This window comes from Borostomias antarcticus, assembly GCF_949987555.1.
Source record: "Borostomias antarcticus genome assembly, chromosome: 2".
NCBI lineage: Eukaryota > Metazoa > Chordata > Actinopteri > Stomiiformes > Stomiidae > Borostomias > Borostomias antarcticus.
Genome location: NC_140235.1, coordinates 29,129,512 through 29,154,293, shown reverse-complemented (window position 1 = coordinate 29,154,293; position 24,782 = coordinate 29,129,512). Strand labels below are relative to the sequence as shown.

Sequence of the window (24,782 nt, the reverse complement as noted above, 5' to 3'; positions counted from 1 at the left end):
GAGACAGAGAGGGGGGGTACAGGAGCGGCCGTGGCTGACTGAGGAGGCTCCCGACGGCTTCACGGTACACAGCCCCCCCCCCCCCCCCCCTCCTCTCTCCTGGTTAATTATTACTGGAGACTAATTGGGAGCCTACCTGTTAGCTTGGTGTGTCTTCCTGATATAGGCCACATTTGGGGACACATGTTGGACATGAAACCAGTTGATTGGGGATGGCATGTCAAATTGGAGACGAAATTGGTGTCCCCTGTTAGGTTTTTGGGGTTATGATTAGGGTATATGGAATGAATGTAAGTCAATGCAATGTCGCCAAAAGTTGACTGTGTGTGTGTGTGTGTGTGTGTGTGTGTGTGTGTGTGTGTGTGTGTGTGTGTGTGTGTGTGAGAGAGAGAGTGGGAGCGGTCTGCCCCCTGAAAGTCGGCGAGTCGAATCATTAGTCGGAGACCCTTAAATCGAATGAGATTAAGTTGAGAGGTCGTTTTTTTTGCTCCACTGTCAAGATGCGCTGGTGGGCTAAGACCACCACCTTGTGATTTATACAGGACAGGCCAATCATTCGTTTCAGAGCTAGGATATTACCGTAGCTATTTGTCTTGCAGTAAAAGGAGACTTAAGACTGATGTAGCAGAGGAAAGAAGGAAGGGAACCCCTCTCCCCTCCAGCCAATCACAAGCATTTCCCAAACGGAATATCACAAGACAAAACTGCTTTCCTAGATCTTCTTGTATTAACTAAGATATCCGCTGGAAAAAAAAAAAGTTTATCCCATAGACAGATTGAGCTCTAATGTCTGCGAAAAATGCTTCAGTGACAGCTAAAACATTTCCTTGTTGACTGCTGCCCAACGCATGAGCCTATTCACACACGCTTTCAAATGTGCAGCTGAGAAGACAAATCACTCAACCCTAATGTTTTTTTACTACTGTTCAGCACTTTGGTCGACTGCTGTCGTGTAAAATGTGCTTTATAAATAAAGGTTTATTTACTTACTTACTAATGTAGGCTATGGGAATTGGGAAACTGCATAAAAACATGGGGGCATCTGAAATAGAGTGACAATGTGTGCTAGATGACTCAAACAAGAAAAACAGACGTCTTTATTGTGCTGCCTGCGAGTTTGAGTTAGTTTGACAGCTGTCCCGCCTCCTGCGGTCTCCCTCAGCCCAACTGGGGGGAAAAAGGAGGAACGAATCGTCGAATCACTGGTTTGAACAGGCGAATCTGATTCGACTCGCAAAATTCCGCGGAGTCGGGGACGACAACCCTAGTGTGTGTGAGGGGGGGGGGGGGGGGTGTAAGTATATGAGAGTGAGGGGCTGGAGCAGTGAGGTTGTTCTCAATGACGTACCTGGTGTAACTCAGGTGAAGTAAAGAGCACAGTACCTCGGGTTACCTTGAGCCTGCTATTTACCCCAGAATACCCTGCCTGCCATCAGGTAGTCTGGCCCAAGGATCTTTCATTCGCTCACCAAATCACCAGATGGAATGGAATCCTCCTCCTTAAGTATTTTTCCTCTCCCCTTGGTTTTTACAGCTTCCTCAGTCCGCCCGCTTTTACCATAAATCCCGGCCCTCGTCCTCCATCATTATCGGATATCTGTACAAAATAATTAGCTCACTGAGGAAGATGAATTAGTGCAGGAGTGGACGGGATAGCTTTACAAGAGGCTAAGGGGAGCAAATTGCATCCTTGCCCCTGATTTATTGGTTTTAAAACAGAGAGGCTGCCCAGTTGGCCCTGGTGGAGATGGCCAGCGCAATGCCTTTAATAAATATGTACAGTGTCTCTCACCAGAAGGGTCTCTCTCTCTGTCTCTCTCTCTCTCTCTCTCTCTCTCTCTCTCTCTCTCTCTCTCTCTCTCTCTCTCTCTTTCTCTCTGCATGCTTTTCAGAGTTCAACCCGGAGCTAGCATCTAGCCTTAATTGATCTGGTTTTGATTTGTTTGCTAATTGGTCTTATCAACCCTCTTTGTCTCTGGGCTTGGTAATAGGGTGTAATGTCTCTTTAATTGTTTAGTGTTTGGTGTTTGTGTGAAACTTCACTTTGATTGTGTTTATCTTTAGCCAAAGTAGGGGTCGGTCGCTAATCGCGGTCTCTGGCTCAGTGCCGTTGTTTTGGAGAGGTCGTGGAGGTTGTGAAATTTACGTGAGATGTTGACACTCGGGGGGGGGTAAAGTGGACAAGCCACAGAGTTCAAAACACTTTCACCCTGACTTCAGGCCAGTCTTGTTTAAATTGTCCTTATACTTAGGTGAAAATGGCATGCGTTTCACCAGTTGTCTTAGGCTCATATGTAGCATAACTATTCCCTGTATGCCCATGGCTGGATGAGGCACCACACACAGCTGGTAGCTGTTGTCATGCTCAATAAGTGAACGTACACAGTAGCAAGTGTATGCAGATTTTTTCTGCGGAAATGCATTTAACATATTCTTTCATTACTCCCAAATAAAATGATCTGAGTGTGATTCATCAAGGTCGCTTTTATCGTTACACATACAGTACACACACACACACACACACACACACACACAGCGCCTCTTCTGATGCCCTCGTCCGTGTTTATTGGCGCTTCATTCCGTGATTGAAGTGGCGCGCTGGTTCCTGGCAGGCCCTACATCACCGTGTCAGCTGCCATTTTACTGCTTTGTTTCCCATTTCAATCAAACGGCCCTCGGTGGCACCCTAAAGGGACCCCGGAGCCCTCCTCCTCCTCCTCTTTCTCCTCCTCTTTCTCCTCCTCTTCCTCTTCCTCCTCCTCCTCCTCCTCCTCCACCTCCCCCTCCCCCCCACCCCTCCTCCTCCTCCTCCTCCCTCCCTATCTCCCTCCTCCTCCTCCTCCCTCCCACCCTCCTCCTCCCTTCCTTTCTCCCTCCTCCTCCTCCCTCCCTCCCTCCCTCCTCCTCCTCCTCCTCCCTCCCACCCTCCTCCTCCTCCTCCTCCCGCCAGGCCCCCAACGCCGCCGCCACTACTCCACTCCACTCCGCTGGCAGATGGCGAGGGACTTGGCAGAAACCATTTCTCAAACTTGTGACAAAAGGGTATCAGTCACCCAGGACTTATCCATGAAAACTAATTTTCATTTTCGGGACTTCAGAATGATTGTGGAGGGGGTGGGGGGTGGGGGGAGTGTGTTGTCGGAGTGTGTTGTCGGAGTGTGTTGTCGGAGTGTGTGTTTATGTGAGATTCTATCCACTTCCCTTCCTGTTTCTCCTCAGTGACCTTTGCTCCCCCCCGCTGTGGGAATCAAATGAGATGCCCCTATTAAAGGGGCAGGCATCCTTATAGGTGCCCATACTGTCTCTCTTTAGACAGAGGCCCATTATATGCGAGGGGGGTTATTTTGCTTTTTTAGCTTAATTGCAGCGTTAGTGTTACCTGTCGTTAACCCCCCCCCACCCCCCCGGTGTGAAAAAGACGTGCACACACAACCTGGAAGGAACGACAAAGGGACACACACACACTCACGCACTGTCTCTTTTTTACACACTCACACACGGTCACTCTCTAACACACTCGGGCCACACACACACACACAGACAAACGCAAACACACCCGGAACAAAGGACCGCTTTCACACCCCGGTGACATGGCCGGTCGGGCTACAGAGTCCCCCCCCCCCCCCCTCCTCCTCCTCCAGTGTGATTATGTCACTCAGCCAGAGTGTGGAAGCATGATGGCGGTCCGGGGGTCACGGCGAGGGCCAGGCCTCTCTCTCTCCTCTATTGTCTCTCGTCCCACTCGTCATTAACTTAAATGGGGCTCCAGCAGGAAACCGGGAGCCTGTTTATGACCCGGGGGGGGGGCTCCTCACCAGCCACTAGTTTACTAATGGAGGGGGCCTCGCCTAAATAAAGCTTAATGGCTCGTTTAATCTTTTTTTCGTCGCGCACAAGGAATAAAGGGGGAGAGAGAAAGGCCAAGAAATTCCTGAGGGGCAAAAGCTTTATATTTTATTTTTTATTTTTACCTTTTTATGTGTGTCCTCTGGTTAATAGTGCAAAGTTAACTGTCTGCTTAGAGGGCGACAAGGCAGAGAGCATTACATCCACAGTTATAGGCACCGGTGTAAAGATTTGGGATTGAGATTGGGTTAAGTGCTTTATGTAAATCAGCGGTGTTGTTTTTTTTGTTAATCTGTTTCTTTCTTTCGTCCCCTCCCAGGCTGCTGTACACGTTAGCGTTCAACGCGCGTTTCCTGAGACACATCTGGTACCTGATCACATCCATGACCACCAAAATGATCACAGGGTGAGTGCTCTGAGAGCTCGCTCAGGGATTGGCCTAAAAAAACAAAAACCTGAGGCGTCTGTAGCTGTGTTTGGAATCGCTCCCTATTCACTATATAGTGCACTCTATGGGGCGTCAGCCATTTTGTTTGTAGTGTCAGAATTCTCCACGGAATGTTCATTCCCTATATAGTCCACTGTTTATTACCCACAATTCACCTTGATTTCCAGGGAACAGTGCATGTACCCTACATTTTCTCCGTTCCCTAGGTAGTTCACTACATGGTGAACCCTATATAGGGAATAGGGAGTGAGGGAACGAGGGAGCGATTCCGAACACAGCTTGTGTGTCTTGTCTGTCCGTGCGTGTCTCACCCTAGCTCTTCCCCCTCCTCCTCGTCCCCCAGCTCCATGGTTCCGCTGCTGCAGGTGATCTCGCGAGGCGCCCCCATGTCTCTGGACGACTCGGACCGCATCATCCCGCTCTTCTATCTCTTCAGCTCCCTGTTCAGCCACTCGCTCATCTCCGTGCACGACAGCGAGTTCTTCGGCTACCCCACGGAAGGTAGCCCGCTAGCCCAAGCGCCCAAGCCCCCCCGTCTCCCTCCTAAATTACACAAACGGCCAAAACTAGTATTATGATGACTCACTGTGACTCATCTGGCTAAATGAGATTGCACCATCAGTTTGAACCTTCTGTGTTTTTCACAATGCCAAATTGCCACTCCAAAAGCGTTTTCAGTACACACATTTTGGCATTCACCAGTACGGTACTTACCGGACGCTGCCCGGCTCACTCTGTCGGTTAGACTCCTAAGGGCCCATTTCGTGCCGGGGGCTAAGTGCTAAGGGCTGAGTTTGTCCTTCGCAAAAACTTAATATTTCTTGCCTCTGCCGAGTTTGGTGTGCAATGAAGACGCACCGAGCTCTCAATTTCCAAAATTCTTCAGAGTAGCCCTCGGCACTTAGCCCCTGCACGAAAATAGGGCCGTTAATCTCAAGGTCGTAGGTTCGAGACCCGTGTTGCGGCGCGACTAAGCATTTCACAAGCATTTATGACACCCGAATCATGTACATATGACAAAATACATTATATAAAATATACATACGAAAGATTTATTATGTTCTTTATTCACTACTGATTTTCGCTAGCCCTAGGCGGGAGACGCTAGCCCCTGGCTAGCCAGCTAGCTTGACCATCACTGCCCAGCATTACAATGCGATACCGAGGCCTGTGTTTTTCTCTGTGACTAAAAAAGGGACACTAATGACGGGTCAGAGCCAGTCATCCATGATGCCCTTCACGCTGGCCGAGCTAGTGACCCTGTCTCGCTGCCTGAGGGACGCCTGTCTGGGCATCATCAAGCTTGCGTACCCCGAGACCAAGACGGAGCACCGGCAGGAGTACATGGCGGCCTTCCGCAGCGTGGGGGTCAAGACCAACAGCGCTGTCCAGCAGCGCATCCAGGCGGAGCAGAAGCGCTGGGTCCAGCTCTTCAAGGTGAGGCGCGCACACACGCACACACACACGCACACGCACGCACGCACGCACATGCAGACACACACTCACACACGCACACACAGACACGCACGCACACACACGCACAGGCAGGATGGCGTACGCTGTACATGTGGGCATATGCACACCCACACCGCACACACACATAAACACACACACACATACACACACACACTTATGAAGAAATTTGAACAGACTCTTTCTCTCACACACACACACGCACGCGCGGGCAGGATGGCATACGCTGTACATGCAGGCATACGCACACACACACACACACACACACACACACACACACACACATACATGAAGAAATGTGAACACTCTCTCTCTCTCTCACACACACACACACACACACACACACACACACACACACACACACACACACACACACACACACACACACACACACACACACATATAAGGCTTTTCCTCTTAATATTATTGGCATTTCAGCATTAGAACATCACTGTTAATCAGTAAGCAGGTACGTGATAGTTCCCCTGCTGCTGTGTGTCCAGCTAAGCGTGGGGTGATTGAGGAGGAACTGGCCACGCATGGATGACCAGGACAACGCTGAGACGCTGAGGACGCTCACGGGCTATTTACTGAAAGGAAACGAGGCAGATAATAACATTAGGTTCATTCTCATTAGCTCTCCCCTCTCCTTCTCTCTCTTTCTCTCTCTCTCTCTTTTTTTCCCTTCCTCTATCTCCCTCTCTCTCTCTCTCTTTTCCGTTCCTCTATCTCCCTCCTCTCTTCCCAAAATCCTCCTGCTGGTTACCTCTATTGCCCTCTCATCCACCCCCCCTTCTCTCTCTGTCTCTCTCTGTCTCTCTCTCTCTCTGTCTCTCTCTCTCTCTCTGTCTCTCTCTCTGTCTCTCTCTCTGTCTCTCTCTCTGTCTCTCTCTCTGCCTCTCTCCCTCTCTCTCTCTCTCTCTGTCCCTCTGTCTCTCTCTCTCTCTCTCTCTCTCCCTCTCTCCTTTTCCCTAGATATGTTAATCAGGTGAGCGTGCTCTTCGTTCCCTCGGTCTTCGACGGGGGGGGTCTGAACGTGAACAGAGGTGTCTGGCGAACACGACCGCCGCAGGAACCTCCCGAAAGCGGACGCGGCTCATTGGGCGGAAGGGGGCGGCGGCAGGGGGGGGGGGGGCGGGGCGCAAACACCTCCCGTCAGCTAAAACAACCCCATTAAAGGAGCTGTGTGTGGTGGTGCGGGGGGGGGGGATGCATTTTCCAAATTGGACGATGGCGATTTACAGTCGGTTCGGCGCTGCTGCCCTCCTGCCCCCCCCCCCCCCCCCCCCAACACGCTAATGTTGGGTTCGTGTCGCCGGCCGTCCACCCCCCCCTCTATCTTTTATCACCTCCATTGTCGAGCTATCTATTTAATTGAAAGAAGTTAATTGAATGAAAATGATCAACTAAGCTTGTATTAATATTGCTAATGGAGCTTTCTTCTTGGCCATGTTTGGAGACGGATGTCACGCCGGAGTTTGGGAAAGGCCCATTAAGGCTTGCACTTAACCCGATGGGCTAATTAAGGAATGCTTATTCATTCCCCGAGTCAGGGGCTAGGCTCGCGCCGAAGCCATCGCCCGCGCCTCTTACAGCGTTTTGCACTCGCCATTATTACCATATCCTGGATTGATCGCGCCCCTATGAAAATGACGTGCTTAAAGGAGAACATTTCCACTCAAACAGTCGCGCCCGTCGGTCGGCTTATGGAAATTCACCAGACTGAACCTTGATATGAGGCAGAATCACCTCGAAAGCGAATGAGTAGAATGACTGTGAAGGGGTTATTGAAAGGTGGAGGAGACTTCAGACATTGGGTTTTTACAGCGCAGTCCTCTATTGAGTGTCATCTTGAGCTGTAAGCTCCAGATATAACCTTTAAAAAAAAAAAACTTCCCAGCATGCATTGCATTCACAAACATGACCGACCAGCAGGCCGTCGAACCGAACGCCACAAACCTTCCCCGGGACCTCGAGAAGTCATCGAACAGCCAGGAAGTACAATCATCATCCTCCACGAACGCTTCATCTCTGGCCCCCTGCTGTGAGACAGCTGATGCCAGCAGACTGCTGGGTAATTAACAGGCTGGACATTGAGAAAGGACCGGCAGTCGTTTTTCTTCTATACTACCTATAAATGGCACACTAATGGCTGAACTCTCAAATTGCTTTTTTAAGAGAAGGCGAAACGTCTTGTCCGATCGCTCTTGTTTATCTACCTCCGCTGCGGCCGCAATTAAAACGTGCATTAGAACGGGAAGCATGCGAGAGCGACGGTTTGATACGGGGGGGGGAGACTTGGCGGCGGAGCGCAGCGTGACCTCTGACCTTTGGCGCGATCTATTTCACAGGTCATCACCAATCTGGTGAAGATGGTGAAGGCTCGCGATATCAGGCGGCCCTTCTGCCCCTCGGGTCACTGGCTCTCCGAAGAGGTCAACATCAGAGCAGACAAGGTATGGGCTCTCCGCCTCGTCCGGTACCAGACCGCTGTGTTTCACTCACACACCCCGTCGTTCTGTCGGCTTCACTGTCCTGCTAAAAAAGGCGCCACTGACATCCCTGTGAGGAGAGACCGTGGGGATACGGGCCAGGCTGCGAGGAGAGACCGAGGGAATACAAACCAGGCGGGTCAGAGTTCCCATGTTGAGTAACCTCACTCTACAAAAATGGATGCACAGGTCGAAATCACATATGAAAGTTCCACATTGAGGAATGTCAGAGTAGAAATGTTGATAAGAGTTTTTTTTGTCTCAAGTGCCTTAGCTATTTTCAACACAAGAACATATCCATTCCTTAGTTGGTGTCTGGAGGAGATCAAGTGTTCATCCATAAGAAGCTCACTGCTCACTGGTGTATAAGGTCATAGTTGGAGAGAACTCTAGACTCTCTCTAGATTGATCTGAAACTGTATATAGGTACAGACCACCGACTAGAAAGCCGGACGAACTGAACACCATGTTGTCTGATCAGGGAACGTTGAATGCCAAAGCGTTTCTCTGTTTTGACCCAGATCCTTATGCTGTTATACTAAATAAATGTTGAATTTGATCTACAGTTCAGTTCCGGCATCTATACTTTCCTCTCTGACCATCGACTGTTCAACACCTCACCAGAATCTACATATATCAAATGTGTGTGTAGCTCATACTGCGCTGTCTATGTAGCGTATATAATGAGCGTATATAACGCGTTCCGTAAGCCCCGCCCTCTCCCCGCCAGGTCACCCAGCTGTACGTGCCGTCGTCCAGACACGTGTGGAGGGCGCGGAGAATGGGACGCATCGGCCCGCTGCAGTCTACACTGGACGGTAGGAGCAGCGCGCCCGTGAGCGGTCTCTCTGGCGACAGGAGGCAGAGACCGAAGCAGCTGTCGCTCTAGTCCTGCGTAGCCGGACCTAGGGTATCTCTACACTTCAGCAGCGCTGGAGGGGTCATTCTTGGACAGAATGCTCTAAACCTATCACAATTGTCGTTGTCAGTGCAAGATTTTTTTTTTTTTCTCCCTACGGCGCCCTTGCAAAGTAGCGTCGGGGGATTGAATCCCCCAATGAGAGACTTATTCCCAAAACCTACATCCTGTGAGTCAGACTACTGTCACTCACACAATAATACTGAGTGGAGTTAGTCAGGACAAACAAGGCTTCTAGGAACGGTGCCCCAGACGGTACAGATTATACATAGATTATACATAGATTATAGTACAGATTATAGTACAGATTATAGTAGAAGTGTCTCATAGTGCTGGATAAGGAGAGGTCTTATGTTAGCAGTACACGGCCATGCTGTCTTTCCCCTAGAAGCCGTGGGTGAGAGAGAGAGAGGGGGGGGGGGGGCGGAGGGCAACGCCAGGGTATCTCACGCCTCATTTGGAGACGGCGTGAAAACAAGCAGATAACAATGTGTGTATGATCGGCCTAATGCTGCCGCTAACGCCGCTACAACCAGCCCCCTGCTACATACGGGATAAATTCAATTAGTGTGAAAGTAGCGATGAGATCAGCCACATATGGACAATGTGTGTGTTTGTCCAGCCCTCGTTTCATTTCCTTAAATGGACAGCCCCCCCCACACACACACACCCCTGCCCCCCCCTTGTGATGAATGGTCAACGTATTGACCGACCGCCGAGGTCGTATTTCACCCTCAAAGATGGAAACCTGATGTGGGGGAAATGCAGCTCAGACTGACTAATTGAGCAGAATAATTGTGTGTGCGTGTGTGCGTGTGTGCGCGTGTGAGTGAGAGAATTGCGAGCTCTGCGGTTTTTTCGCATTATGTTTTTTGCTGCTTTTTAAAAAATTTTTTTTACTAAGTGTGATGTGTAATGCAAAACAAGCGCCTCCTTTATGGACGTTGCCGGGCAGGTGTGTGGGCAGCTCAACAGTTTGAGTTCATTAAAAGTGTGTATTAACAGATCGGGGGGGAGGGTCTTTGATGGCAGAACCACTTCATTGTCTTTGGCGTATAGTCGTTTTGTTTTTTCATGATCCCGCATGCGTGTGTGGTTCTAGTCTGTTTTTATACCCCCCCCCCCCCAATGGTGTTCCATAGGGCTCAGTCCAGCTAAGGCTGATGCAGTGTGCGTCAGTGTGTAGCGGTCAAGCGGACCGAATGCAGGCAGTGAGGTGACCGTGAGGGCAGTAGGGTGGTAGTCCAGGGGCAGTAGGGTGGTAGTCCAGATGCAGGGTAGGGCAGCGGTCAGAGAAGGCGTTAGCAGCAGTGAGGGCAGTGAGCCACGCAGGCCTGGTCTCTACTCAGCTGTCATGAGCGCGGGGCTCTTGTTCGACTGGTTGTACATTGACCAGCTAGTGCTGTGTCAGCAAGAAGATATCGCCCCTGTTCTTCCTCACACACACACACACACACACACACACTGGCCATGGAAACCTACAGGACATGTTACCTGCATCTGGTTGCCCCGAGATGGACAGATGACTGGAAGAGTGAATTAAGGTTGGAGAAGGAGGGATAGAGGGACACCTTGACGGATGAGTGCTAAGATAGTGTTAGACGAATGGCATCATTGATTAGGTGAGGGTGAGTGGACGGGTGAAGAGATTGGCTGTTAAAAGCATTAGGAGCCAACATGGCCGTTTGTGTTTCCCTGTGCGTAGTCGGGCTGGAGCCCCCCCAGCTCTCTGTGTCCGAGGAGCGCCACCTGGCCATCCTGACCGAGCTGCCCTTCGTGGTGCCCTTCGAGGAGAGAGTCAAGGTAACCCCCCCCCCCCCCCATCCCAATCCACCCCCCAGTAAACTAACTATTGACATCCGACCATTATCTGTTTGTTACACTATATGCTTTGTGCATGTGACATGCTTAACTTTAAACACACCACAAAATGAAAAATACATGGCAATTGTTCTTTTATATTATTATTATTATTATTATTATTATGGTCATTATTACTATTATTGTTATTATTGTTGTTATTGTTATTATTATTATTATTATCTAAACAATAGATCTGGTGGGTAGATTGCAGAAATCAAATGTGTGATCACTGAATATGTCCTATATACAGTAGTTGGTTATAAGGAGTGTGTATGTGTGATCACTGAAGATGTCCAGTAGTTGTGTCTCCTGGTCTCTGTCTCTTCTAAGGCGTGGTGTCTCCTGGTCTCTGTCTCTTCTAAGGCGTGGTGTCTCCTGGTCTCTGTCTCTTCTAAGGCGTGGTGTCTCCTGGTCTCTGTCTCTTCTAAGGCGTGGTGTCTCCTGGTCTCTGTCTCTTCTAAGGCGTGGTGTCTCCTGGTCTCTGTCTCTTCTAAGGCGTGGTGTCTCCTGGTCTCTGTCTCTTCTAAGGCGTGGTGTCTCCTGGTCTCTGTCTCTTCTAAGGCGTGGTGTCTCCTGGTCTCTGTCTCTTCTAAGGCGTGGTGTCTCCTGGTCTCTGTCTCTTCTAAGGCGTGGTGTCTCCTGGTCTCTGTCTCTTCTAAGGCGTGGTGTCTCCTGGTCTCTGTCTCTTCTAAGGCGTGGTGTCTCCTGGTCTCTGTCTCTTCTAAGGCGTGGTGTCTCCTGGTCTCTGTCTCTTCTAAGGCGTGGTGTCTCCTGGTCTCTCTCTTCTAAGGCGTGGTGTCTCCTGGTCTCTGTCTCTTCTAAGGCGTGGTGTCTCCTGGTCTCTGTCCCTCAGATCTTCCAGAGGCTGCTCCTGGCAGACAAGCGGGACATGCAGAATGACTGGCAGGGGGACTACCAGATGCAGGACGGCATCAACGTCATCATCAGACGCAACTACATCTACGAGGACGCCTATGACAAACTCTCGCCGGAAAACGGTAGGTCACCGCCGGCGAAGGGTGCTGCTTTTCTGACCTCCTCCATGACCTCTTCCATGACCTCTTCCATGACCTCTTCCATGTGGTTGGATTTGAATATTTGCTTTTCTTTTCTCTTCAAGTCCAGACTATTGACTTTGGGTGAAACATAATAGCAATCAGGATTATTATAAGGGACTGTATAAAAGCAGGAAATCAATTATTTTAAGTCACCTTATTATGTGTTTGAATGTGAAAGAGCTCGGGTGGGTGGGGAGGGGGGGTGCAATATGATTAAAAAGAGTAGTATGAGACCTGACTCGCAGGTCTAGAGACGTGATCTATATCATTTATGTGTCTTTATAAATTATAGCCACAGTGATTTATCACCTCGCATTAATTATGCTGAAACATGACCTCTTCTATGCGGTTGGATTTGAATATTTCGCAGGTCAAGGCACATGCCTCCTAGCAAGATGTGGGAAAAGCATTGAGAGAAAAAAAATCGATGGGTGTTTTGATACACTGCAAACCGACCTTTTGGTTATAACATGAGTACACATCGCTACAACCTGTCGGCATGAATTCATACTTACCTCTGACTCTCCGTAGACTACGCTGACCCTAAGACGGAGCGCAGAGAATCAGTGAATCTATCGGGTACTATATCGGATTTACACAACGGTTACAGCTAGTTGTCTGGGACGGCGTGCGGCGTCTCGTGAACCTAACGCCGGTCTACTCTACCCCCCGGCGCCCCAGAGCCGGACCTGAAGAAGAGGATCCGGGTGCACCTGCTCAACTCCCACGGCCTGGACGAGGCGGGCATCGACGGCGGCGGAATCTTCCGGGAGTTCCTCAACGAGCTGCTCATCGCCGGCTTCAACCCCAACCAGGGCTTCTTCAAGACCACCAACGAGAGCCTGCTGTACCCCAGCCCCACGGCGCAGATGCTGGTGGGCGACGCCTTCGCCAGGCACTACTACTTCCTGGGACGCATCCTGGGAAAGGTGAGAGGTCGTCATCGCTAGATCGCCAGACTAGGGCGGAACTGTCCTCGCGTTCCTCTCGGAGGAACGTTGGAGGAGAGCGCCCGAGGGGAGAGAATGTATGTGAACTTCTTCTCAGATGCATTCTGGGATGGAGATGAGTCACAGCGCCCCGAGGTGAATTTGAGGTTATTTGAAGAAGTCGATACAGATCGATGCGTCTTATCGATATTAGTGTGTAGCTGGGGCAGTGCAGTCCAGTCAATGTCAAGGCTGTCCATTCAGACAGTTTATGACTAGGACATTATGAGCGAGTACCTCGGTTAGCCTTCTGACCTTTCACCCCAGACCTCCACAGGTCACCTGGGATTGATCTGAGGTCACCACCAGTGTGTTTCACCAGAGAGTCACTGGACCGCTGTTCTGGACGCAGATTAAGCAGTCTAGGACTGTGGCCATTTCAATTGATAAATCTCCATTTTAGTCTGGGCCTAGGTGTAATCTCTTGTCTGAGAAGCCAGCTCATTAGCTGAAATATTTGGACATGACTCCATATCCGACGGAAGTGTTTGGCTTTCCTTTATGAAAAGCAAGTGATGCGAGGCAGGGCTCTAAGGTGCGACCATTTTACTCACATTTGCGACTAAAAATAGTTTTGTGCGATCAGAAAAAATAATTTAGGAGCACACTGTGCGAGTACTGTTTTCAACTATTTCACTCACATTTTTTACCTAAAATAAATCCATGCAAATTGGATCAAACTAGTCAAAGTTTCGCGCACCCGTATACAAAACAAGTCCCACAACTTTTTTATTTTATTTTTTATTACAAGTCCCACGACTGTAACCTGCAACGCGCAGAACCCTCGTGATGACGCGCGATGACAGCTCAGCTGCCCTCACTCAAAAACGACTGCAGACGCCGAATGCCCCTGTCAGTAACGTTAACAAAATGAAGAAAATGAAGCCCATTCAATCGTATTTTGCCAGGCAAAGTGGAACCAAGGAGAGAGAGGAATTCGGTGAGGCCCGGGGGGAGTCGAATCAACTGTCACTCAAAAATCTTTGTTTACACAAAGTTCTATTGATTCGATTAGATTCAACATTGCACCGTAGCCTACCAGTAACTTCAAAACTATCCACATCAAAACCCAATGAAATGCCGACATCGTAAAAAGCGTTTTCCTGAAATGCGTGTCATAACGATCCAATGACATGTTCCTTTCGCATCTACATTAAACTAAGCTTTTCCACGGACTAAAAAAAAAAAAAAAAGATTATTTGCGAAGATATTGGGCTTTCTTCCCACGTTATTTCACGGCACCAGCAGCTATGTTTCATATCCCTGCCTAAGTTCGCAAAGCATTGTGTGTGAATTTTCATCTACCCCTCTGTTTCAAGTCAGCATCTGAAAACCCTTGTTTTGGAGGACTGTTTGAACGTCCACTAGCCCTCAATATGCTCCCTAGCCCTAGAAGCTAAAAGGCATGGGACACTACCCTACGCGTGAACGCGCAAAATGTAGGGGTAGAGCCAAGGGCTAGGGCTAAGGGGGGGTATTGGGATTGGGCCATAGTGTTCATTAGGACCAATGAACATGATGAAGTGTGTAGGAATAGTTTAGTCTTCATTAGGACCAATGCACATGATGAAGTGTGTAGGAATAGTATAGTCTTCATTAGGACCAATGCACCTGATGAAGTGTGTGGGAATAGTATAGTTTTCATTAGGACCAATGCACCTGATGAAGTGTGTGGGAATAGTAGGCTATAGTCTTCATTAGGACCAATGCACCTGATGAAGTGTGTGGGAATAGTAGGCTATAGTCTTCATTAGGACCAATGCACCTGATGAAGTGTGTGGGAATAGTATAGTAGGAGAGGATGAGAGCTCCTATGGTGAGCAGGTTATTATTGTTTATTGTTGTTGTTGGCAGTAGGCGTGTAGGTGTGTGTTGCTAATAAAAATGTGTTATTTCAAATTTTCCGTTGCGCTCCTAAATTTCTTTCTGTGCTCCTAAATTTTTTCATTTAGGAGCACATGTGCTCCTAGTGAAAAATGTTAGGTTAGAGCTCTGATGCGAGGCATTGTGTTGTGAAAGTGACCACAGTCCATTTATTCAAAAGCAAGGCACCGTTAGGTAAGGCTTTGAACCCAGACCTTGTACGTGACACGGTTGAGTTAATTACCCCCCTTATCTAATCCGTTGATGGCATTGTTTTTCTGCCCCCTCACTCCCCCCATCTTAACACTATTTATTAGAGCCTAATGTTTTTAAATCTTCCTTAATGGAGGTGGTGGTGATTGTTTATCGAGATGCTGCTTTCCTGTTTGCGGGGGTGTGTGGGGGGGGGGGGGGGTCATCTGAAGCGGAGAAGAATTACCTCATGACAAGCGGTCGCCTCTCAATTAGGGCTTCCATTAGGCGATGATTCCCCGCGTCTTGTTTGTGTAGCGATCGCATTTGGCCGGCCGCTAAATCAGAGGCCCCCTGTTGCAGGACAGCACATAAATAAGCGGTCAAAGCATGTGGTAATAGCATTTTGATCTGTTTTACAGTCAAGAGCATCTAAGTCTCTCTCCCTCCCCCCCCCTCCCCCCCAGAGATGGTCCGCTCCGTCCACTTACCCGGGAGAGCGGCCATAACTCCTCCTCCCCTCCTCCCACCTCCTGCTCCTCCCTCCTCCCCCGCCTCCACTCCTGTGTCTGTCTGTCCCCGCCGTGAGAAATAGCCAGTCAGCTGCTGGCGTACTCACCCCCCCCCCCCGCCATCATCCTTCCACTCCCCCCCCCCCGCTAATGGTTCAGGCAATTAAGGCCTGGGGGGGGGGGGGGGTTGCGGGCGGAAATTAATTTGAATTTGACTTTCAATTAACCCTGCCTTAAGTTCTTCATTCTCCATAAAGGCGGCGTGCGCGCGGGCGTGTGAGTGGTGTATTGATATTTGTTTAGTGGCCGTTACCGTCGGCTGCCCCGGATCCCGGCCATGCTTATAGATCAGGATTGCATCACCGGGGCGACGACGGCCGATACACAGCACACGCTAGGCCTTCTGGGACGCGGGAGATTAATATAGTTAATTAACGTCGGAGGCGGTGCCATTGTTGAGGGGGGTGATGTATTACAGGCGGGAGTGGCCTGTCTGGGGGGGGGATGGGGGGGGGGGTACTCACCCAAATGGGATTGGACATCTGAATATGGGAGTCGGCCATTCCTCTTCCTCACCTGTCCACCCCGGTTGACGTGCGTCGGATTGACAGCAAACAGAACCATGGGAACATTTGAGTGTGTATTTTTCCTCCCGGATCTACGGTTCGAACGCTCAGGCGTAGTCAAGAGCAGGTGTTCTTGATCCTATCTTGATTAGTTTTTGCTCATGCCCAGAGCTGACACATCTGATACCTGAATGCCCAAAGCACTGGCAATGCCTGCAGGCTGAAAGCAATGACCAGCTGATGTTTCAGTGTCCTGTGCTGAACCTGGGCTGCTCTGTCGTGCCCAGGAAAGGGAGTTTGAATCTCTGGTCTAGACTCTAGAGTGTAGTATAGATGTTTGAGATCTAGATCTAGAGAGGTAGAGAGTATATATGTTAATGATCGCTAGTAGGGTTGCAAATGTCAAGGAATTTCATTAATTGATAACTTTTAACCTTAACAAACAATAGTCGATTAATTGATAAAAACGTCCCGCACTGGACTGCGTTTTGCTCGCTTCATTTTTGTGTCTTTCTTCCGTTGTCGTTGAAATTTCCCAGCATCCCAATTTAGCCTTCACTACACAGCGTGGCGCCCTCATGTGCAGTCAGACCCTAAATCCTGATTACATTTCACAACTCCCATTGATAACGTTCGTTAAAAAAGAGGTCTGTTCCATTAACAAGCAATTAATCGAGTAACCAAATCTTACTCGAGTAAATTCTTATCGGCAATGAATCGATAGTCGATTAACTGTTAACATCCCTAATCTCTAGTCTAGACTCTAGAATAGATTGTGAGAGTGTGTAGTATAGATGCTTGGGATTTCTGTTCTAGACTCTAGAATTTAGTATAGATGTTTGTAATATCTAGTCTAGACTCTAGAGTAGTAGATGTGTGTGATCTCTGATCTAGATAGTGTAGTATACAGTAGATGTGTGTGATCTCATCTAGACAGTGTGTAGTATACAGTAGATGTGTGTGATCTCTGATCTAGATAGTGTAGTATACAGTAGATGTGTGTGATCTCATCTAGACAGTGTGTAGTATACAGTAGATGTGTGTGATCTCATCTAGACAGTGTGTAGTATACAGTAGATGTGTGTGATCTCATCTAGACAGTGTGTAGTATGCAGTAGATGTGTGTGATCTCTGGTCTAGATAGTGTAGTATACAGTAGATGTGTGAGATCTCTGATCTAGATAGTGTAGTATGCAGTAGATGTGTGTGATCTCTGATCTAGATAGTGTAGTATGCAGTAGATGTGTGTGATCTCTGCTCTAGACATAGTAGACAGTAGATATATGGGATATCGTCTAGAGAGTGTAGTATACAGTAGATGTATGTTATATCTGGTCTAGACAGTGTAGTATACAGTAGATATATGTGATCTCATCTAGACAGTGTGTAGTATACAGTAGATGTGTGTGATCTCTGCTCTAGACAGTGTGTAGTATACAGTAGATGTATGTGATCTCTGGTCTAGACAGTGTGTAGTATGCAGTAGATGTATGTGATCTCTGCTCTAGACAGTGTGTAGTATGCAGTAGATGAATGTGATCTCTGGTCTAGACAGTGTAGTATACAGTAGATGTGTGTGATCTCTGCTCTAGACAGTGTGTAGTATACAGTAGATGAATGTGATCTCTGGTCTAGACAGTGTGTAGTATGCAGTAGATGTATGTGATCTCTGCTCTAGACAGTGTGTAGTATGCAGTAGATGTGTGTGATCTCTGGTCTAGACAGTGTGTAGTATACAGTAGATGAATGTGATCTCTGGTCTAGACAGTGTAGTATACAGTAGATGTGTGTGATCTCTGCTCTAGACAGTGTGTAGTATACAGTAGATGAATGTGATCTCTGGTCTAGACAGTGTGTAGTATGCAGTAGATGTATGTGATCTCTGCTCTAGACAGTGTGTAGTATGCAGTAGATGTGTGTGATCTCTGGTCTAGACAGTGTGTAGTATACAGTAGATGTGTGTGATCTCTGCTCTAGACAGTGTGTAGTATACAGTAGATGTGTGTGATCTCCGGTCTAGACAGTGTGTAGTATACAGTAGATATATGTGATCTCATCTAGACAGTGTAGTATACAGTAGATGTGTGTGATCTCTGCTCTAGACAGTGTAGTATACAGTAGATGTATGTTATATCTGGTCTAGACAGTGTGTAGTATACAGTAGATGTATGTTATATCTGGTCTAGACAGTGTGTAGTATGCAGTAGATGTGTGTGATCTCTGCTCTAGACAGTGTAGTATACAGTAGATGTATGTTATATCTGGTCTAGACAGTGTGTAGTATACAGTAGATGTATGTTATATCTGGTCTAGACAGTGTGTAGTATGCAGTAGATGTGTGTGATCTCATCTAGACAGTGTAGTATACAGTAGATGTGTGTTATATCTGGTCTAGACAGTGTGTAGTATACAGTAGATGTATGTTATATCTGGTCTAGACAGTGTGTAGTATACAGTAGATGTGTGTGATCTCCGGTCTAGACAGTGTGTAGTATACAGTAGATATATGTGATCTCTGCTCTAGACAGTGTAGTATACAGTAGATGTGTGTGATCTCTGCTCTAGACAGTGTAGTATACAGTAGATGTGTGTGATCTCTGCTCTAGACAGTGTGTAGTATACAGTAGATATATGTGATCTCATCTAGACAGTGTAGTATACAGTAGATGTGTGTGATCTCTGATCTAGACAGTGTAGTATACAGTAGATGTGTGTGATCTCTGCTCTAGACAGTGTGTAGTATACAGTAGATGTATGTTATATCTGGTCTAGACAGTGTAGTATACAGTAGATGTGTGTGATCTCATCTAGACAGTGTGTAGTATGCAGTAGATGTGTGTGATCTCATCTAGACAGTGTGTAGTATACAGTAGATGTGTGTGATCTCTGGTCTAGACAGTGTGTAGTATACAGTAGATGTATGTGATCTCTGCTCTAGACAGTGTAGTATACAGTAGATGTGTGTGATCTCTGGTCTAGACAGTGTGTAGTATACAGTAGATGTATGTGATCTCTGCTCTAGACAGTGTAGTATACAGTAGATGTATGTGATCTCATCTAGACAGTGTAGTATACAGTAGATGTGTGTGATCTCTGGTCTAGACAGTGTAGTATACAGTATATGTGTGTGATCTCTGGTCTAGACAGTGTGTAGTATACAGTAGATGTATGTGATCTCTGATCTAGATAGTGTAGTATACAGTAGATGTATGTGATCTCTGATCTAGATAGTGTAGTATACAGTAGATGAATGGGATATCGTCTAGACAGTGTAGTATACAGTAGATATATGTGATCTCTGCTCTAGACAGTGTAGTATACAGTAGATGTATGTTATATCTGGTCTAGACAGTGTGTAGTATACAGTAGATGTGTGTGATCTCTGGTCTAGACAGTGTAGTATACAGTAGATGAATGTGATCTCTGATCTAGATAGTGTAGTATACAGTAGATGAATGGGATATCGTCTAGACAGTGTAGTATACAGTAGATATATGTGATCTCTGCTCTAGACAGTGTAGTATACAGTAGATGTATGTTATATCTGGTCTAGACAGTGTGTAGTATACAGTAGATGTGTGTGATCTCTGGTCTAGACAGTGTAGTATACAGTAGATATATGTGATCTCTGGTCTAGACAGTGTGTAGTATACAGTAGATATATGTGATCTCATCTAGACAGTGTGTAGTATACAGTAGATGAATGTGATCTCTGCTCTAGACAGTGTGTAGTATACAGTAGATATATGTGATCTCATCTAGACAGTGTGTAGTATACAGTAGATGAATGTGATCTCTGCTCTAGACAGTGTAGTATACAGTAGATGTGTGTGATCTCTGGTCTAGACAGTGTAGTATACAGTAGATGTATGTTATATCTGGTCTAGACAGTGTGTAGTATACAGTAGATGTGTGTGATCTCATCTAGACAGTGTGTAGTATACAGTAGATGTGTGTGATCTCATCTAGACAGTGTGTAGTATACAGTAGATGTGTGTGATCTCATCTAGACAGTGTGTAGTATACAGTAGATGTATGTGATCTCTGCTCTAGACAGTGTGTAGTATACAGTAGATGAATGTGATCTCTGGTCTAGACAGTGTGTAGTAGACAGTAGATGTATGTGATCTCTGGTCTAGACAGTGTGTAGTATACAGTAGATGTGTGTGATCTCTGCTCTAGACATAGTATACAGTAGATATATGGGATATCGTCTAGACAGTGTAGTATACAGTAGATGTATGTTATATCTGGTCTAGACAGTGTGTAGTATACCGTAGATATATGTGGTCTCACCTAGACAGTGTAGTATACAGTAGATGTATGTGATCTCTGGTCTAGACAGTGTGTAGTATACAGTAGATGTGTGTGATCTCATCTAGACAGTGTGTAGTATACAGTAGATGTGTGTGATCTCTGGTCTAGACAGTGTGTAGTATACAGTAGATGTGTGTGATCTCATCTAGACAGTGTGTAGTAGACAGTAGATGTATGTGATCTCTGGTCTAGACAGTGTGTAGTATACAGTAGATGTGTGTGATCTCTGCTCTAGACATAGTATACAGTAGATATATGGGATATCGTCTAGAGAGTGTAGTATACAGTAGATGTATGTTATATCTGGTCTAGACAGTGTGTAGTATACCGTAGATATATGTGATCTCACCTAGACAGTGTAGTATACAGTAGATGTATGTGATCTCTGGTCTAGACAGTGTGTAGTATACAGTAGATGTGTGTGATCTCTGGTCTAGACAGTGTGTAGTATACAGTAGATGTGTGTGATCTCATCTAGACAGTGTGTAGTATACAGTAGATGTGTGTGATCTCATCTAGACAGTGTGTAGTATACAGTAGATGTGTGTGATCTCATCTAGACAGTGTGTAGTATACAGTAGATGAATGTGATCTCTGGTCTAGACAGTGTGTAGTATACAGTAGATGTGTGTGATCTCTGGTCTAGACAGTGTGTAGTATACAGTAGATGTGTGTGATCTCTGGTCTAGACAGTGTGTAGTATACAGTAGATGTGTGTGATCTCATCTAGACAGTGTGTAGTAGACAGTAGATGTGTGTGATCTCTGGTCTAGACAGTGTAGTAGACAGTAGATGTGTGTGATCTCTGGTCTAGACAGTGTGTAGTATGCAGTAGATGTGTGTGATCTCTGGTCTAGACAGTGTAGTATACAGTAGATGTGTGTGATCTCTGCTCTAGACAGTGTGTAGTATACAGTAGATGAATGTGATCTCTGCTCTAGACAGTGTGTAGTATACAGTAGATGTGTGTGATCTCTGCTCTAGACAGTGTGTAGTATACAGTAGATGTGTGTGATCTCTGCTCTAGACATAGTAGACAGTAGATATATGGGATATCGTCTAGAGAGTGTAGTATACAGTAGATGTATGTTATATCTGGTCTAGACAGTGTGTAGTATACAGTAGATGTGTGTGATCTCTGCTCTAGACAGAGTGTAGTATACAGTAGATGTATGTTATATCTGGTCTAGACAGTGTGTAGTATACAGTAGATGTGTGTGATCTCTGCTCTAGACAGTGTGTAGTATACAGTAGATGTGTGTGATCTCTGCTCTAGACAGTGTGTAGTATACAGTAGATATATGTGATCTCTGGTCTAGACAGTGTAGTATGCAGTAGATGTATGTGATCCCTCATAGGTGTCTGTCTCTAGTACCTTTGGTCCCCTAAGACTGCATCACTCTGCTCTCTCCTTATGTCTTTCCCTCTCCTGAGACATTGAGATACTCAAGTTTATTCACGGAAGTTTAGAGTGAGAGAGAGAGTGAGAGAGAGAGTGAGCGATTGAGCGAGCGAGCGAGTGAGCGAGTGAGTGAGCGAGTGAGTGAGTGAGTGTGTGTGTGTGTGTGTGTGTGTGTGTGTATGTGGGTGCGTGCTAGGCTGCTAGCGCGTAGTGCACCCTCCTCCCCCCTCCCCGACCTCTGTGATGTCTTTGCTCATTGATCGCCCCCTGACTAAGAGTTCCCCGTAGAAGTGCACGCAGGGTTGAAGCCCTGATTGATAGTGATGCGTTTCAAAGGCATTATATTTTTATTGATTCTTAATGTTGTAAATTAAGGAATTTATTTGGCAGCTAACAGAAGGCACCTGGGAATGGATGTTGCGGGGCGTTTGTTCCCCTGATGGCGTCGCGATCTGCTTTAATTGCGTTGCCACGGCACTCACTTATATTAAAAGGCTCACAGCCACTGTAATCAATTCTTCTCAGCCTCAGTCATTTTGGCACAAATTCTGGCAATAAACACCCATAAATAAAATGCCATTGAAAAAAAAAAAGAAAGAAAGAGAAAAAATAACACGCCACAGGTCTTTTCCATAATACTTATTGCCGCCTCTTCCCGGCAACCAGTGTTATTGATAGGTTTCAAGGGGGCGTTCGGCGCATATGGTCCGAAACGAGAGGCTGTCGCCGGCCGGGGGGAGCTCGCGCTAAGTGGATTATTTTGCATAAAAAATAGACGGCGTTTGAAAGTTGCGCAATTAACCTGTGTTTAGAAAATAGCCGTGAGTTATGTCCCCCCCCCCCGGCGGGCGTGTGTGTTTAAGATGCATGCATTATGGAAATCCGCTAGATTTATAATCCATTTAGCTGATGTGGTCAGGGTTTTTAGCGCAATCATTTATAAAGGGCCTGTATATTTTAATGCCTCCAACGGGCTCTTTTTCGGACTATCCCAGTACATTAGCTTTAGGTTTTATGAGTCACCTGGACCGGCTGTCGTTCTTAATGGCATCTCAGGTCAAGGTGAGAATTGGCATTTATAAAGTTTGAGACGGGTGAATTTGAGGCCTGTGTGTTTTAAATAGATTGTCCCCGCTGTGCCGCTGTTGTGCTCCCCCGCTGATGGGAGGAGATTTAGTATCTTTACAGCCTCTATTCTTTGACACAGGACGCGCACGGCGAGTGGTTTAATCTCGGTTAATGTGTCGCATAGCGGTTTTTAATTGAATCTTCCGAACTAGCGTAGCGTCTGTAGTGAGAACGACTCATCAGCAAAAGCAGCGTTATTCTAATCGTCTGTTCGCTGTAGCCTGGTTGCCTCTGTGTAGTCCTCTATCATAACGACCCCACCTCTCTCAGCTCGACAGCCTATCAGTTCAGAAGGTCAAGCAGATTAGTGGAACTAGACGTCCGCTATGCTCGCTATGCTGTCTGCGTTGGCCACCGCTACACATTATCACATGACGAACACTGGCAGGTGATATTAGGGAGGCTAATCCGGCTGATAAGACAGGTAAACGATTGCCGCGCGAGCTCAACTCGTACCTCAGTAACATTTCCCGGCAGTAACATTTGACTGTACGTTGTGCACCGTCCTACCGTATATACATGTGAAAATCTGAATATTGACTATTGGGTGTGTGTCATCCCCTCCAGCAGGCGGTCCAGTGTGGCCTGGCTGCCCCCCCCCCCCACCTCCCTTCCCAGGATCCTCGGTGTTACAGCTGACGTTTCCTGTATATAACAGTGTATCTAAGCTCTGGTCTCTCCTCCTCAGTCCCTGTATGAGAACATGCTGGTGGAGCTGCCCTTCGCCAGCTTCTTCCTGTCCAAGCTGCTGGGGACCAGCGCCGACGTGGACATCCACCACCTGGCCTCGCTGGACCCCGAGATGTACCGCAACCTGCTCTTCCTCAAGAGCTACGAGGACGACGTGGAGGACCTGGGCCTCAACTTCACCGTGGTCAACAACGACCTGGGGGAGGCACAGGTCAGATCAGGGAGGGGGAGGAGGGGGGAGGAGTTTAGTGTCGGCTGTGTGTTTGTCTGGGGTTTCTAGGGGAAGTGTGTGTGTGGATGGATAGGGGAAGTGTGTGTGTGTGTGTGTGTGTTCGTGTGCGTGTGTGTGTGTGTGTGTTTCACCTGAGCCACTGTCTCCCTCTCATGGCGACTGTCCCACTATTATCCTGTCCATCATGTCATTCTCTGACCATCTTCTTGGGTCAGTGTCCCTCTCTCTCTCTCTCTCTCTCTCTCTCTCTCTCCGTCTCTCTCTCTCTTCATCTCATTCTCTGATCATCTTCTTGGGTCAGTTTCTCTCTCTCTCTCTCTCTCTCTCTCTCTCTCTCTCTCTCTCTCTCTCTCTCTCTCTCCACTTTTCTTGACCTCCCTTTACCTGTTCTCCCCTGTCCACCCCACCTCCGTGGTCCCCCTCTCGCTCTCTCTGTATCTGTCTCTGTCTCTCTCTCTCTCTCTCTCTCTCTCTCTCTCTCTCTCTCTCTCTCTCTCTGGGTGTTAATAATTAATTTCCCGTGGTGTATCTGCTCCGGTGCCCCGGGGCTCTGGGAGAGATAAAGCACGTCCCCTCCGTCGCCCGGGGCCCCCGCCGGAGGAAAAACACGCGCTCTCTCCTGTTGACCGTTCCGTCCGGGCCGCCGTCCGGCAAACATCTCCCAACACGCCTGAGAGTGCGCGCCCCCTGCACCCCCCCACCCCCGGCAGGTCCGCCGCCCAAACCCCCGGAGGAAGAGCCCCCCCCCCCACACACACACACACCCCTCCCAGACGCCCCCGTCCGCGGGCG

At 47.6% G+C, this 24,782-nt stretch overlaps 1 protein-coding gene across 1 annotated transcript in view; it reads left to right on the top strand.

The window, feature by feature from the left end:
* Positions 1-24,782, top strand: part of ube3c (ubiquitin protein ligase E3C) — a gene marked incomplete at its 3' end in the record, with an annotated part of 36,126 nt that overhangs the window by 5,515 nt on the left and 5,829 nt on the right. Inside the window, exons 11-19 of the mRNA XM_084459345.1 lie at positions 4,166-4,252; positions 4,638-4,795; positions 5,490-5,731; positions 8,119-8,223; positions 8,990-9,077; positions 10,884-10,981; positions 11,895-12,039; positions 12,781-13,028; positions 23,757-23,969. Coding sequence (XP_084315471.1) covers positions 4,166-4,252; positions 4,638-4,795; positions 5,490-5,731; positions 8,119-8,223; positions 8,990-9,077; positions 10,884-10,981; positions 11,895-12,039; positions 12,781-13,028; positions 23,757-23,969 — 1,384 coding nt within the window. The remainder of the gene's footprint in view (positions 1-4,165; positions 4,253-4,637; positions 4,796-5,489; positions 5,732-8,118; positions 8,224-8,989; positions 9,078-10,883; positions 10,982-11,894; positions 12,040-12,780; positions 13,029-23,756; positions 23,970-24,782) is intronic.